Genomic DNA, 15,405 nt, shown 5'->3' with positions numbered 1-15,405 from the left:
AAAAAAATCGTTAAACATTTATCGCGAGAATTGTTAACTATGATAAAATGGACAAACTATTTACATGACAAAATGAATAATTATGAATCTTTCTTTAGTTTTTTGTGTCAGAGTGTAAATAGTTTATATTTTTATTATTCTTGAAAAAACTCGAGAAAATAATTCTCTATGAAATGTCATATGGACTAAATATATATTTTTATGTTTGGATTTTTTTTTCAATATAGATTTAATTCTTCGGTTTGATTCAGTGGATGATATTTTTTACTATTGATTATTTTTCTAAAAATGAAAATATACCAAATATCATACTATATAAAAGAGTAGGTGTGTTTGGATTGCTTTAAAATGTTTAAATTAAAAGAAAAAATAAACTCATTTAAAAAAAGTTTAAGGTATTTGATATTTTTCAAAATGATTCAATATATTTCATTAGTAACCACATGCAACAACGTTATACTTAAATCAAATTTTGAACGGTGTATTGATATGGTGCAAAATTTGTAATGTGTTGCAACACAAATATAAGGGTAGTTACAACTCTTCTAAATTTGTATAATAATATACATACTATAAATCACATAATATCGTATGTACCATAATAATTATTCAGAATTTATGCTAGAAGTTAAAACATGTGTTTAACCAAATGTTGAATTGGTAACTGGAATTGTTTTGTTGTTTAAATACATTTTAAACCATTCTTTTAATTAGTATCCATTTTCAAAACATTGATCTGATTCTACTAAGTAATGTTCCAACAAATATGACTTCTTGGAATTGAAGTTATTTCCATATTGTAGCATGTCAAACTCCGTTTTCCATCGTTATATAATCAATCTATACAAGAAGAAACTAACAGCGTGAACATTTAAACCCAAAAAAAAAAAAGTCTATATCTGCTCATATGATCAGTAAGGATTGAAAACAAGTCTCCCAAGGAATGAAAAATCAAATGCTAAGGTCTCAAAGAAGAAGCATAGGCAGATCAACAATCGAGAATCGAGCTTCAATTTTTGTAAGAATTCCAAAGCATGCCAAGATCAACATTACCTCCAGAAAGTATAATGCCAATGGAGTTGCAATCCTTCCATGAAGGGTTTTGCTTGAAACTATCAGAGAGAACAGCAGCAAGACCTATTGCCCCACTTGGTTCCACAACAACTTTCAGAATTTCAAGACAAAGTCTCATTGCTTCAACTATCTCTATGTCCTCCACAGTTATTACATCATCCACCAAATCTCTTACTATTGGCCTAATCAGTCAACAAGGAATTGAAGTCATTTAGTAGTAAATGAAATCCACAGAAAGAAACTTTTTCAGTTTTTAACCATTCAAGCAAAGTTGAGAGATATCATATGACAAGAATTTCAGTATTTAAAATAAATGCTATATATACTAGTAGTTCCAACAAAATGATGCATTACCGAAAACATTACTGTCATAGGCCTACGCTTTTATGAGTCTTGGGTTAGAAAGGTTAGACTAATACAATAAATGTGGGAGTATGATCATTTGAAAATGTGGGAGTATGATCATTTGAACTTATCGTGATGTATGGATTACTTAACAGGTGGATCCACTGCAAATACTAGCTTGGATCATTATTGCTAAGATAATAGTCTACTTTTTTGCATTCACTGTATAGTCCAAGTTGTTATTGATAGACAGAAAAATCATGGTATGCACTTTCATGTACTAGGTAAAGTGTTGTATCTGATTGGTGGAGATCATATTCATGTTATTCATGTTGGTACTGTGTAGTATAGTAGATAAACTTGGAGAAAGAAACATTACTTTAATTTTCTACTGAATCATATGCTTCTGTTTCTATCGGTGGTTCTCAAGTTTATGATTAAAATTAGTTTATAGTATAAAAAAGGTGGGTTTCACATGCTTGAGTTCATATGACCAGTAAGTAAACAGATAGGCCCCAATCATTAATGTTTACAAGAGAAAATTTGCAAATGGGTGGGAACAAAGTATTAATGATAATTAATCATTAAGACTATGAAGAGGCAAACTACAAATGAAAGAGTGAGAAGAAGAGAAAAATAGTACAAATTAAAGGGTAGTTCTAAAGAGGGTTTGCAGTATGCTTTTGCAAGAGATAAATAGTAATCACTCGTAATAGAGAAGGGACTAAATTTCCCTACGAGTCAAACTTTTTCTAACGTTGATGAAAATTTAAATAAGAGAGAAGATATATTACCAGGTCAGGTCGTCGAGAAAAGCTCGAACACCATCGGCTATGGTGGTGGTCTCTGGTAGTGTTACTATCTTACCAGCTGCTTTTGACATGGCTGCATCATTAGCTCCCTTAGGTTCTGCAGCAAAAATCCGGATGGCAGGATTGATGGCCTTTGCAGCCACTGAAATTCCTGATATCAAATCACCACCTACATTTTCATGGTGAAGGGTTCAGAAAAGAACAAGCCTGTCCCCATGAGCTATTATCAACTATGGTGACGCATAAAATTAACAATGAAAATTGAAAGGTATAAAACGATCCAATCAAACAAACCACTTATGGGAACGATTAAAGTGTCTAATTGTGGGACTTGTTCCAGAAGCTCCAACGAGATGGTACCTTGCCCACTGCAAGAGCGATCAACATGTCATAACTTATCCATTTCAGTTTAATAAAACCAAGTTTTTGTTATGAAAACTAGTCTTGTGACGAAACAATAAATTAAAATTAGTCAAGTAAAAGAATACGTTAAGAGTAGAGATGAAAGCTCAGGAACGGCAGTATAATTTCCTTTTAGCATGATACTTGGCTGGATAGTAGTTCTTTGGGCTCCCTTTTTCCAAGCCTTTCTAGAATTTCTTCAAATCTGAAAGGCTCAATTCTTGATCATTGGGATGATATCACTCGTTCATGGTCAATATCTTTTAAAAGATTTTTAAAGGATGATGAAGTTCTGAGGTTTCAAAGTTTCAAATGTCAGTTTTCTGTTAATTCCATTTTCAAGCACTTGCCTGTCTCTTCTACTATGGATAAATTGTTGCAAAAAGCTCTGCAGAAATCTATTTACTCACATGGATTCTGATTTATGGGGAACTCAATTGTTCTAAATTCTAATGTACTTCAAAAGAAGCTACCTTCTCACAGCTCATTATTCTCTCTGTGTCCACTTTTTTCTCGGCCAATGAAGATTCTCAACATCTTTTCTGTGATTGTTGTTGTTCCATGGCATCTTGTTGCAAGTTGTTTTCAACTTCCAGGATCCAGTGGATGTTTTGTGATGGTTTTAAGGAAAATGTCGTTTAGATTCTTGGGGGTCCTTTCTTGAAGCCTCAATGTCAGTTGATGTGGTGAAATGCCGTTAAAGCCATCCTCTCCAAAATTTGTTTTGAAAGGAATCAAACCTAAACCAATTGATCTGAACCTTGTAAAATTGCTCGGTTAAAGCTTCTTTTTGGTACTTGCTCTCCAAATTATTTGCAGACCTTTCCATTCAAGATATTTGTCTTTATAAAATAGGGAAAACTTATCAAAGACACTTGATTGTTTTGTTCAGTTTCAAGGCAAGTTTTAATTGTTTCTACATTTGGCTTTCAGCACTCGTCTCTTTCATTGTTTCACTAACAAACTTTGTATCCATTTTCAAAATAGGGATAAAAAAATTAAAAGTAAATTAAGATTTGTACTTTGAGAAATCATCATGAGTACTTCCAAAGGCAGTTAAACAAAACAATATTAACATTATTTTACCTTATTATGCGCCCATCATTATATGGGTGTATGAGAAGTGCACCAGTTTCTTGCATAACCCTCGCAGCAACCGATTCCCTTGACTGTATTGCGCTTTTGCTCCAAATAATCTGACCACCATAACGTATCACATTTTCAACTTTACATTTGGGAGCATTTTCTGGTATAACTATATATGCAGGGATTCCTCGCAGTTTTGCAGCCAAAGACAAAGCTGCAGCATGGTTGCCACTAATTTTGGAGAGCATTATCAGTTAAATGTTCTCAAAAAGCTTCAAAGAAGTATATTGTGTAGTCCAGAGTGGACCTGCTATGTGTCACAACCCCTTTAGCAGCCTCGCCCTCATCAAGTGAATATATAGCATTGCAGGCACCTCTGAATTTAAAAGCTCCACTGAATAGCCAAATAATAAACCATTAGATTTCCATTAGAAACCATAATTGCCTCTCCTAGCTTAAGATTCTGACAGAAAATAGCTCATAGACATTTTCAACTTATCCTTGACTTGACTTCACAAAGAGTACTCTTAGCAAAAGTACCAACAGCAACATGGCAAGAAGAGCTTTTCATACAAACTTTGAAATGACCAAATTTACATTGTACGTATTAACTATTAAATAATAATCTAAGAGAGATGATTTAGAACTAATATATCTTTAAAAGATGGCTTTTGACTTAGCAACAAGATAACACATTTCATAATAAATTTCAGGAGTCAGCTACGTTGAAACTGAAAATAAGTTTAAATGTTACTGTGCATGTCAGCATTAAAAAGACCACACACCATTTGAATCAGAACCTTATAATATTTCAACGTTGGTTAAGCTACTCACCCCTTCTGGAAACATTCACATTTGAAGAAAAATTGTTTTCCTGAAGCAGCATTGATAGTTTCAGATGCAAAAACTTGGGTTTGATGGATGAAAGGTCGAATACGTATCCGGGCTTCCTTTATGGAGGAAATATCGGCAACATACTCTTTCTTCTTATTTTGACCCTCCACGTTCATTTTAACAGCAAAAGCAATTACTATCAAAAGCAACCACAATTGTTAGTTCACAAAAGTTATGGTTCAAACATACACCTTAGCAACACAGTTGATGACTTTTCTCAGTTAACAAAAGAAAATGACTCTCCATGTTTAAGCCAAATTCATTTCATTTGACTAATGGCCTGCAACTGAATTGACATAATGAATACAAATTTAGGTTGCCATTGCTTGAGATAATAAATACATTTTCCAAGGACGTGCTGAGTTGCAATAGCTTTTTAAATATAAAAAGAAAACTCTAAGGATCCTTTAGCTCATAGATTAGAATTTTATAGTATGGTCAAATTCATCCCAAGTACATGTTTGTTAATAAGATTAAGATCTTTAATACTCTTTTATCTCTCAAATAAAATATTTACTTCTTAAAATTACACACTCGTCAAACAAACACAAATTTATGTGAAATCAAGTTAATATTACTCAATAATCAACAAAATACCAAATCACTCTACACAAAACTAGATTTCCCAATTTCAATAGGCCACTTTAGTTGCCTATAACATTTTTTTTGTGTATTTAAACAAAATTTGAAGGACCATTTGCGTCCTAGATTAGATTTACATAATTACAATCATAGAATAGTCAAGATTAATAATGAAAGTAATTACTATCGAAACATTTACTTTTACAAATTACAAATTCCGAGTAAAAAAAAACGTATATGTATACTTAAAGTTGTTTATGTTAATTGATACTATTCTAAAACAAAGCTAAAAAAACTTATTTCTATTTAGAAACTTTATGTTTTTTTTAACTCTTAACTAAATTAAGTTTTTAAATACTATCTTTTTAGTTTTCAAAATCAGAGATAAATACTAATTAGTAAATAACAAAAGCAAATAATTTAGAGGTTAAAGGTATTTTTATAGTGATCATAATTTTTAAAAATAAAAAATCATGAAAATCAAATAAATTATTATCATATGGTGTTTTCATTTCTTATTTGTTTTTAAGTTTATGTTTTCTCTCTAGTGTTTAATTATAGTTTTCATACTTGTTAAAGAAACACTTCGACCCGTGTTCTAAAAGTAAAAACAAGTTTTTTCAAAATTACTTTATTTAATTTTCAAAAATATTGGTTGAAAATGAATAACAAATCATAGAAACTTGCCATCCAAAATGGATAACAAATCATAGAAACTTACCGAATGGCAGTGGTAAAAACTCTAAATTTTTTTATCACTTTATTGTAAATTTAAACCAAACAATCCGTGATGAGCTAATTCCTCTTTAACCCGACCAAAATAAGAAATACATCTGCTCAAAAATTTAAAATTCAAAATAAAATTTGGATTCTATTCCTTCTTATTTGTGAAGTAAATACAAAGAATAACTAGAAGCAATCATCAATACAATCTGAGAATAATTTCATTGTAAGGATTCAATTTCTTTGCTAAGAACATAAAATTACGCATGAAAGTTCAAAGAAATGTCATGAACTTATAATGCTTCAGCGTTAGATCAGTAAAATGAAAAAAGAAATATAAGTGTTTCTTACTGTGGAAGATGTCAAATAAATTCTATCATGTTGAACTTTTGTATTGGAGAAGTTGAGAGTCTCACATCGAAAAAAACCAAGTTTGAGAGTCTCACATCGAAAAAGACCAAGAGATTCATAATCTATATTAGATAGATGAGCTACTCCTCACATTATCAATTGATTTTAAGATGGAACCTCATGCTACCAAATTTAGCAATATATCAATTGGTTTTGAGATAGAACCTCATACTACCAAATTTAATATCTTGCTCGATAGGACAAGTCTGAAAAATAAAAATATCCATCTACACATGGATATATATAAAAAAAATTGGTTATGAACTACAAACAAAGAAATTTGGTTATGAACTACAAACTTCTTTGTTTCTAGTTACGAACATCGTACCACCAACTATTTGCTTGATAGGACAAGTCCACTTTAACATTTTGACAAGTCCAAAAGATAAAAATATCCATCTACACATGAGTATATCAATTTTTTTTTTGGTTATGAACCACAAACTTCTTTGTTATCAGTCTACTGCCAATTGGTTGAACTACATCAACACATGCATATGTAAATTGATGAATATAATCTATGAATTGAATATAGATATCAATTTGTCATGACCTATGATTAATCTAGGTTTAAGATAGACCTATAGCAATTTGTAACAAGTCTAAGATAGACTACTATATAGTATTATATAGTATGGTTTGGATAGTTGGATTCTAATAAAATAGTTTTGTTATATTGGAATAGAAAACATATATCAACTTTATTTTAGTTAAAATATGTGTAAAATATGGTTGGCAGTTCCCACGATAGGAACCCATCGGCATCAATATCATCGTTACTTCGTTCATTTCTTCACATGATTAGGCCAATAAGCTAACAACCTCACTAAGCTTTCCCAAAAAAGAAAAAGAAGAAGATTCCCAATCCGTGAAAAATGGGAATTCGAATTCAATCGGATCAAGCTTTAGCGGCAAGAAAATGCTCCGCCACGAATCGGCGTTGGATCTTTCCGGAAGCAGTTTTTGGCAAATAATCTGTGATGAACACTTTCTTCGGAACCTTGAAGGAGGCAAGGTTTTTCTTGCAAAATTGCAGCACATCCGCTTCGTTGATCGAACTTCCCTCCCTTGGAATTATGGCGCAATTGATCTGCGAAAGCATTGATAAGAATTTAGAACGTAAATCACTAGTGAATAGATTTGAATTGATTGAATTAAGGATCGAGCGGTGCGATTTTTTACCTCTTCGCCGTACTTGTTGTCGGGGACTCCGAAGGCGACGGCCTGAGAAACGTCGGTGTGAGATAGAAGCACGGCGTCTACTTCAATCGGAGAGATTTTTTCACCTGAAACAGGAAGATCAGATAAGAACAGATAAGTTTCCTCGATACAATTTTCATGTTCAATTTGTATTCGTTGATTGGCGATTTTCAGTCTTGAGTTCGAATTTGATTTTTCAATTGAGTTCTGTACCTCCTCGGTTAATGAGTTCCTTGATTCGGCCGACCAGATGCAAGTACCCGTCGGAGTCGAAGAAACCGATATCGCCGGTGTGGAACCATCCGAACATGAATGCGGAGTTGTTAGCGTCTGGATTGTTCTTATATCCCTTCGTCACATTTGGTCCCCGAATACACACTTCTCCTTTAACACCTTCCGATTGGATCGCGCCGTTCTCGTCCAGAATAGCCATTTCTTGACCGATCGGCTTTCCTACCGATCCGGCCTTGTGTACGCCGTCCTCCGGCAACGGATTGGACGCCATTAAATGCGACGCTTCAGTCATTGCGTAAGACTCGAGAACCGGAGCTCCGAATGATTGTTCCAATCGTTCCAAAATCGAAGGTGCTAACGACGCGCTACAGCTGCGAATAAACCGGAGCTTCGGATACGACGGCTCTGGCTTGCTGAGATGGCGCTCCAGTATGATTTGATGAATCGTAGGGACCGCCGTGTACCACGTCGCGTTGTAGGCGATCATATCGGACCAAAACGTTGAAGCCGAGAATCGCCCTGCAGCTGGAAGAGTCACGGCAGCTCCGGCGATTAGCGATGATAGTAATCCCGCCATTAATCCGTGAACGTGGAACAACGGAAGAACGAGTACTGTTGAATCGGACTCCGAAAGCTTGTACACCGACTTAATATTCTGAACAGAGGCGCCGAGGTTTTGTTGAGTCAGCGGCACGCCCTTGGGGCGGCTGGTGGTGCCGGAGGTGTGGAGGAAGAGAGCGGCGTCGGAAGGATCGTTAACGATCTCCACAACATTTGAGCCCGTCTCAATTGGGGACGGAAAGAGTTCAATAAACTCATCGCCACTGGACAGGTTCGCTTTCACTTGAGGAATATTAAGCTTTGTAGCAGCCGTTTGTGCCGATGAAATTCCTTCTTTCGATGTGAGAAGCAGCTTCGACTCCGAGTCCGATAAGTAAAACTCGAATTCCTCCGCCGTGTAAGCCGAATTTAATGGTGCAGCGGTGGCTCGGCATCGGATTACAGCCAAAAACATAATCACATACTGCAAGCAAAAAAAGAACGCGTCAAAATTCCTCAATCCAAACTACTTTCTTTTCATCATTTTCTCAACAGGTGAATGAACGAGAAGAATCCGATTAACACTTCATTCAAATTCAGAAAACATCTCTACAACTATGACAAAACCAAAGATACAGAAATTAAAAATGGCGAAAATAAGAATACGAACCTCAACAGTATTGGGGAAGGTGAGGGCCACCACATCACCAGCTTTAACTCCGGCATCCACCAAACGAGCGGCAGCATGTTCAATGAGCTCCTGCAACCGCTCATGGGTCAAGTCGAACTTTCCGGAGACGGAGAGAGCCCGGCAGCGAGGAAATTCAGAAGCCGCCTTCTTCAACAACCCAGTGAAGGTACAATTCTCCATCTCTGTTTATGATTTCAGAATTGAAATGCTTCAAAAACTAAATGAGTAATTTGATGGAGGAAACAGTTACGTATAATCTTGAAGATGAAAACCAACCAAAAGAAGAAAAAGGATAGGGAGATTGGGATAAACGTTTGAGGTGGTGATTATGAAGAGCTTGAAAAAATGAAAGATAATTATAGGTTTTTTCTTTTTGCTGTTGGGTAAAGAGAGGTTTGGACTCGTGGAGGTTGAAACCGGACGCTTTTTCATCCCACGTGTCAGTCCCCAAATCTGAATTCGGTTTTTCAATTTTGTGATCTTTCTTCGAAACTTCGTTTTAAAAAACTGTTCTGATTTTTCCTTTTCGAATTCGTGATATTGGACCGATTTGTCACACTGTCTCTACTTCCACGTGTCCACCTATTTTATCAATAATTTTTCAATTTGATTCAAACGTAAATTTGTCATTTCCCTCTATATAGAGAAATATATTAACATTACGAACAAATAGAGACAATAAATCTGCTGTTTAAAAATTATGATAATGATAATAAATATGTTTATTTATGGAAAATTATTTTATTTATAAATATGGTAGAATTTTAGAATGTATTTAGATAAATGCTTGTTAAAATTTATATATTTATAAATATTAGGTTTTGAAATTTCACTATATAAATAAATAATTTTTTTTCGTTTTACCAAAAAATTGTACTTCAGTTGTTTTGTTATATTTATCAAATTTTCTACTTTTGAAAATTTTATTAATTTATTTATTAGTTTAAATGTTTTCTTAAATTTGTTTTGTAGTTTTATAATTCCTCTACCTTTTTCCCCCTTATAAAATTGAGCTATTCACATTTTTAATAATACTTAGCATTAGGGTTAGGGTTTGTGAATATGTCTTAAAAGGTGAAAAAAGAAACATTGTCTCAATAAATTGCAAATAGGATATGAGTTCTATTCATGATAGTCATCTATTCACCATTAACATTCTACATATTTTCTTAACATTCAAATGTTGCATGATCGAAAAGAATTAATTGGTCATACTAACTTTTTAAACAAATATTAGAGCCTTTTAAAATTATTAAACAAAAAATTTAAAGTTTAAATAACCGGAAAGAAACAAAATTACAAATTTAGAAATCTATAGAACACATTCAAAGTAGAAAGAGTAAATCTTTAGGGATTAAACTTATAATTTAACTAAAATACCGTACTTATAAATAACTTTGATTACAATATTATTAAGAGAATTTTGAATACATCCAAATATAATCCAACTAGTTGAGTTATACACGTATGAGACGGAGAAGAACTCTCATAAGCTACCACTTGTGATCTTTGTCCTTTTCTGGAAGTACATTTAATTCCCTAACATCTCCTCTAGAAGAGAGGGAAAAATAAATGTCGCTATTAACTAAAGGGGTTAAGTTCCAATTTAATTTTTCGATGAATTTATTATTCGAATAGCTCCAAGTTTCTATAATTAAGCAAAAAAATAAATAAATAAATAAAGAATTACAACGTAATTTAGAAAGAAATAAGAAGGGAAACAAAATTTCAAAAGTAGTGGATAGAAGAAACTGCGATGAATTAGTGAATATCTGAATGGCCATCCACTTTTGAATACATGTGAGGTTGCTTTGAGGACTCCAAAATTCTAATTCAATTTAGTCTCTTCTTTTATTTATTTATTTATTAATATACTTAATTCTAGGCCTTTCATTTTTCTTTTTTCTTTTTTTCATTTTATCCTTTTTCTGAATAATGGAATTAACCACCACAAAATGACTAAAATATTCTTTTTCTTGTTTTGGATGGCTATTGATAAATGAATGCTTTAAAGTTGTCCTTTTGTAAAAGCAACCAATTTCCCACTTATATATATATTAATTAAAGTGAGAAAATTAGTTATTTTCGCAATTACTTTCTTTCCTTTCTGAAAAAAGGTTAACCACGGTTATTAACTTTAGGAGTACAACAATGTTGTATAGTTTATCAAAACGCTGTTTATTCTTGACCTTTTGCAAAAAGAAAATGTTGAATTTTGTGTTATGAAAGTAGCATTCTCTTAAAAGAAAAATGGTTTATAATTACATCTCATTGCACTTATTGCACCGAGTTTGTAGCAATTTTTTTCGATTATTTTTCAAATATTCTCAAATTTTATATCAAATTCTGGTTAATTTTACCGAAATTATATCAAAATCATACCTAATTTTATAAATGATTTTAGATGAAACATAAAAATTGGATATAATACTAAAAAAAAAAACAACTATTTCTAAAATCTTGGTCAAAACAGTCTACAAGACATGATAATTTTAATTTTTTTAATGAAATCTAGATGGTCAAAAATTTGTTTAAAAGATTTTAAAAAAGCACTCATTTTGTAGGATGAAAACTCAACTCCGTTTCTTCGGACAATTTTTCAATAAAGAGCTAGTTGTTAATAGGATAAAATATAAGAGGACTTTATTTGAGAGAGATTAATAAAATAGCTAAGTATTTATGATTTTACATATATGTATGGTTTTAGTTTCAAAATGTGAGAACCTTAAAGAAAAATAAAGAGATTGTAATGTATAGCAAAGTTGACTGAGAATATAAAGATTGTAATATATTTCTCCATTTACCCTTATTTAGTGTACAAAAAGATAAATTAAAATTAGGTCAAACTTCTAAGTAGACTACAAAATTGTTTAGCTACAAAAATATGTTTTCCCTTACCAATATTTTTATTTAAACTCTATTGATAAAAAAAAATAATCATAAACAGAAAAATGCTTTTTTAATAATGTTTTAAAGGCTTTTCCGTGGATTTCGTTACATTCTATTCTTGAAGATATTATACCAAGAAAATCATAACATTAATAAATGTTTTTTAAAGAAATTATAGGACTAAACTATGGATTGAAATTTGTCTATTGATTACCATTCATGTACTTTTCATAAGCATAATCAGTATTAATATGAATAATTGGGATTAAGTTTGTGTTAAGTCTAGAAGATTTGAGGTGATACATTCAACATTTTATGAATTCAAAAAACCTAAAGAAACCCATTGGATTCCGAGTCTTATAAGACCACTTTCCAAAACTTTCTATTAAACAAATCCATTTGGATCCTACAACAGAATTCAAATTCAAATACCCAATTGAAGTTAAATTAAAATGCAACATTGAATTACCTTTTTGGTTGTACATAATTTTCCATTTTGAGGCCGGTTAAGTAAGAACATCCATGTTTAGTCTCCCTGTACACTTCCAATCCATAAAAGTATCAACTAGTTTGGGGTTAAATTTTCAACTATCATTGAGAGAAAAATAAAATGAACCAAAACCATTGTCAACCTTGATAAGAAGGGGAAAAAAACTAGGCTTAAGAAGTTAGGACTTCGTTACATATAGGTCACTTACCTAAAATTTAATTTCTTGTTTTCTATAAGCCAAAATGTTCAGGAAAGGAGGAGGAGGAGAAGAGGTAGAAAAGGCAGAGAAAGAGAAGAAGCTGAAGTTGGAATCAACATAGAAATGGTTGTTAACTAAATACAAAAGACCAAATCATTGACACATGAATAGCTAATAGCCACATGCTCATTATGTCTTTTAACAACATGCATATGGATAGCTGACCCTCACATCCTCACATACGTTTGTCTTCAACAGCAGGCTTTACAAGACTTTATCAAATCATAGAGAGACACGGACCAAATTTGTAATTAAGCCCTCCAAAAACTAGTGAATCATTTACTACAAAGGTACAACCACACATTATGTATTGCATCATCAGTTTGGAAAGAGAAGCTATAGAGATTGATATAAAGGTTCTCTTACTAAGCAAGCATAATTACTCAAACTAAATGTAAAGATATGGAAGTATTTAAACACAGATCAAACATCAATCTTGCAGAATTTCTTTAACTAAGAACAACAGAAACAGTACATTTTCCAAAACCTGATTAAAAAATGGAAAATGATTAGAGATACTCAAAACAAAACTTGCCACTTAAAAGTGGGATGTTTAAGCATAGAAATGAAGAGAATACCTTTAAAGCTTCAAGCTTCATTAAATTCCCAACAATCATTTCGCTGTTTTAACCTTCTTTGCCTTGACCTTTGTTTCACCAGCCGCTTTCGACTTCGAAACCTCACTCTTTTTTACCTTCTTCTTTTTACCCTTCTTCAATTCATCACTACCCTTTTTGAGATTCTCATTAACCTCAACATCATCAAGATCACTGCCTTCATCTTCATTAGACAACTCTCGACCATTAGTGTCCATGTAGCGAATTTCATGTATCCTACCCTTCTTTTTGCTCAATTTTCTCTCTTTTTTGCTGCCAACTTTTACGGGAGTAGGACTCTTTGCTGCTTCTTCTTCTTTTGTTATTTCATCTTCTTTCCCCTTCACGCCGGCCTCAATCTTAAACTTCAACTCCGGCACTGTTTGGTAAATTGGTAATGCAATAGATTCAAGGACCTTTAAAAAAAACGACCGCACATTACTCCATTTTTTAGGCACAACCTCTGCAATCCCATCAATGGCCGCAATCACATTGTCCACGATCTCTTCAACTTCCATCGAAGTCCTCGCCACTTTCACCACACTACAAGTCCCTGTCCTCAAATACAACAATCCCGACGAACAGCTCCTCTCGACCTGTTCTTTCCAATTCTTATGCCTCAGATTCAACGGCACCGGAATCTTCTTCTTTTTGTAAAAGTGCTTCCCCAACAGACTCGGCAACAGCGGAATAACTCTATCATCAGCGAAAAACATATCGTACGAATCACAGAGCTTCCGTTTAGCTTCAAAGGGGCGGTAATCGGATTTAAGCTTTGACAACTTGATTACCTTCGAAATTGGGATGTTTTCAGACTGTATTTTCTTCCGGGCATCATCCTTGGTGAGATTGGACTTGGTTCTATCGTCGATAATGAGACAAAGTTCGGAAGAGTCGGAGTGAAGGGAATGTGGAAGAGGGATTTTGTAAGGATTTGTGCGACCTTTGGGAGGGATCTTCTTCAGGGTTACGATGAGGTATAGAAAATCTTCTTGGTCGAAGAGTTGGGGCTTCTCCCGTTTGGAATTCCGCCATTGAAGAAGAGATTCCACGGCTTTCGCCGCCGTTTCCCGACGAACTTTGGTCGTAGGAGTAACGTCCGCCAAAGCCATAGAGAGATTTTAGAGATTTTAGGGTTTTAGTGTTTTAGAAACATTGAAGCATTTTCTTTTTTCGCGTTTTTATATGGGCTCCTGGACTATTGGATTTAGTTTTGGGCCAAATCTTATTATAATCAATTTTAGGCCCAATCCCTAAATGACAATTTGGAGATAAAAGATAGCAAATATAATGATATCAAGGATAAAATATGTGAAAATGCATTTTCTTTTATTGTGGGATTAAGATTTTTAATGTTGATATATAAGTTATAAATATATATTAAAGTACTAACTATATATATTTAGTATGTGACATATAAATATAATAATAATCAGCTAATAACTAATATATATATAATAATAAATCGTTCTGACCGATGTATATTTGTCAATATTGAAGGGTAGTTAACTAAAACATACCATAAACTTTAGGGTGTAAGAATACGAGTTTAATCCGAATAACATGTACTACCGAACTCATATTATAACGATTAAGTTGGATCAGGTTAAAATGTGAGTTGGGTTGGATAAAAAAATTGAATTTTTTCGGATTAGGTTGGAGGGTTGAAAATTTTGGTTCAACCCAACCAAACTCAACCTGAATTAATATTATATATATTATTTAATAAAATAATTAGGTCAAGGTTTTCCTGCTCGCGCGCCACTCATAGCCTCCCTCTTTGATTTTTCTCTTTTGTCTTATTCTCACCTTAGTCTTCGGTCTTCTTCACCCGTCTCCTCTCTCCCTCTTCGGTCGTCTCCATCATTAGATCCCATCTTCGTCGTCTCCTCTCCCTCTTCAATCTTCTTTACCTGTCGTCGTCAGATCTCATCTTCTTCGTTAGAAAGTATAAAGGAAAAAAAAAAAACAATATAACCCGATAACCCAACCCATATTTTACATATTGAGTTGGAAACTAAATTCGGCTACTCGAGTTGCCAACTCATATAACCCAAAAATATGGGTTCAATTACACCCCTACTTAAACATTATGGTTATAAACTAGAAGTATGAAATTGATGAATAATCAAAATTAAACAAATTTTTTTCGATATAAACATGGAAAAGAACGGTTT

At 33.2% G+C, this 15,405-nt stretch overlaps 3 protein-coding genes across 5 annotated transcripts; all 3 read right to left on the bottom strand.

Moving 5' to 3' along the window:
* Positions 1-800: 800 nt before the first annotated feature.
* Positions 801-4,744, bottom strand: LOC101216967 (serine racemase). Its single transcript, XM_031885490.1, has 6 exons — positions 4,554-4,744; positions 4,027-4,113; positions 3,720-3,950; positions 2,526-2,599; positions 2,214-2,400; positions 801-1,256 (listed from the first exon to the last, which is right to left on the bottom strand). Exons 1-6 carry the CDS (start codon positions 4,727-4,729, stop codon positions 1,010-1,012), a joined length of 1,002 nt encoding a protein of 333 aa, XP_031741350.1. The 5' UTR covers positions 4,730-4,744; the 3' UTR covers positions 801-1,009.
* Positions 4,745-6,981: 2,237 nt separating this feature from the next.
* On the bottom strand, positions 6,982-9,480 carry LOC101220920 (oxalate--CoA ligase). The gene is made up of 4 exons (XM_004143868.3): positions 8,974-9,480; positions 7,743-8,787; positions 7,512-7,615; positions 6,982-7,419 (listed from the first exon to the last, which is right to left on the bottom strand). Exons 1-4 carry the CDS (start codon positions 9,172-9,174, stop codon positions 7,228-7,230), a joined length of 1,542 nt encoding a protein of 513 aa, XP_004143916.1. The 5' UTR covers positions 9,175-9,480; the 3' UTR covers positions 6,982-7,227.
* Positions 9,481-12,183: 2,703 nt separating this feature from the next.
* Positions 12,184-14,392, bottom strand: LOC101221153 (ribosomal L1 domain-containing protein 1). Of its 3 annotated transcripts, none has more exons than XM_011656457.2 (2): positions 13,211-14,392; positions 12,184-12,425 (listed from the first exon to the last, which is right to left on the bottom strand). In XM_011656457.2, exon 1 carries the CDS (start codon positions 14,338-14,340, stop codon positions 13,246-13,248), a length of 1,095 nt encoding a protein of 364 aa, XP_011654759.1. In that variant the 5' UTR covers positions 14,341-14,392; the 3' UTR covers positions 12,184-12,425; positions 13,211-13,245. The 3 variants fall into 3 exon arrangements, with proteins under 3 accessions (XP_011654759.1, XP_031741943.1, XP_004143917.1); XM_031886083.1 differs by having other exon boundaries at positions 12,184-12,418; XM_004143869.3 differs by lacking the exon at positions 12,184-12,425 and adding an exon at positions 12,877-13,119.
* Positions 14,393-15,405: the final 1,013 nt, after the last annotated feature.

The sequence above is a fragment of the Cucumis sativus genome, chromosome 5 (assembly GCF_000004075.3).
Source record: "Cucumis sativus cultivar 9930 chromosome 5, Cucumber_9930_V3, whole genome shotgun sequence".
Classification (NCBI taxonomy): Eukaryota; Viridiplantae; Streptophyta; class Magnoliopsida; order Cucurbitales; family Cucurbitaceae; genus Cucumis; species Cucumis sativus.
The sequence above is the reverse complement of the archived record's forward strand: the minus strand, read 5'-3'. Positions and strand labels throughout refer to the sequence as shown.

What these genes read in the sequence shown, in the direction of transcription:
- LOC101220920 (XM_004143868.3), bottom strand. Translation starts at nt 9,174, where the DNA reads ATGGAGAATTGTACCTTCACTGGGTTGTTGAAGAAGGCGGCTTCTGAA. An exon ending in CCTTCCCCAATACTGTTGAG is followed by an intron (nt 8,788 to 8,973) that starts GTTCGTATTCTT and finishes TTTTGCTTGCAG; the next exon opens with TATGTGATTATGTTTTTGGC. An exon ending in GGAACTCATTAACCGAGGAG is followed by an intron (nt 7,616 to 7,742) that starts GTACAGAACTCA and finishes TTCCTGTTTCAG; the next exon opens with GTGAAAAAATCTCTCCGATT.
- LOC101216967 (XM_031885490.1), bottom strand. Translation starts at nt 4,729, where the DNA reads ATGAACGTGGAGGGTCAAAATAAGAAGAAAGAGTATGTTGCCGATATT. An exon ending in TGTGAATGTTTCCAGAAGGG is followed by an intron (nt 4,114 to 4,553) that starts GTGAGTAGCTTA and finishes TTGGCTATTCAG; the next exon opens with TGGAGCTTTTAAATTCAGAG. An exon ending in TTTAATCGTTCCCATAAGTG is followed by an intron (nt 2,401 to 2,525) that starts GTTTGTTTGATT and finishes ATGAAAATGTAG; the next exon opens with GTGGTGATTTGATATCAGGA.
- LOC101221153 (XM_011656457.2), bottom strand. Translation starts at nt 14,340, where the DNA reads ATGGCTTTGGCGGACGTTACTCCTACGACCAAAGTTCGTCGGGAAACG.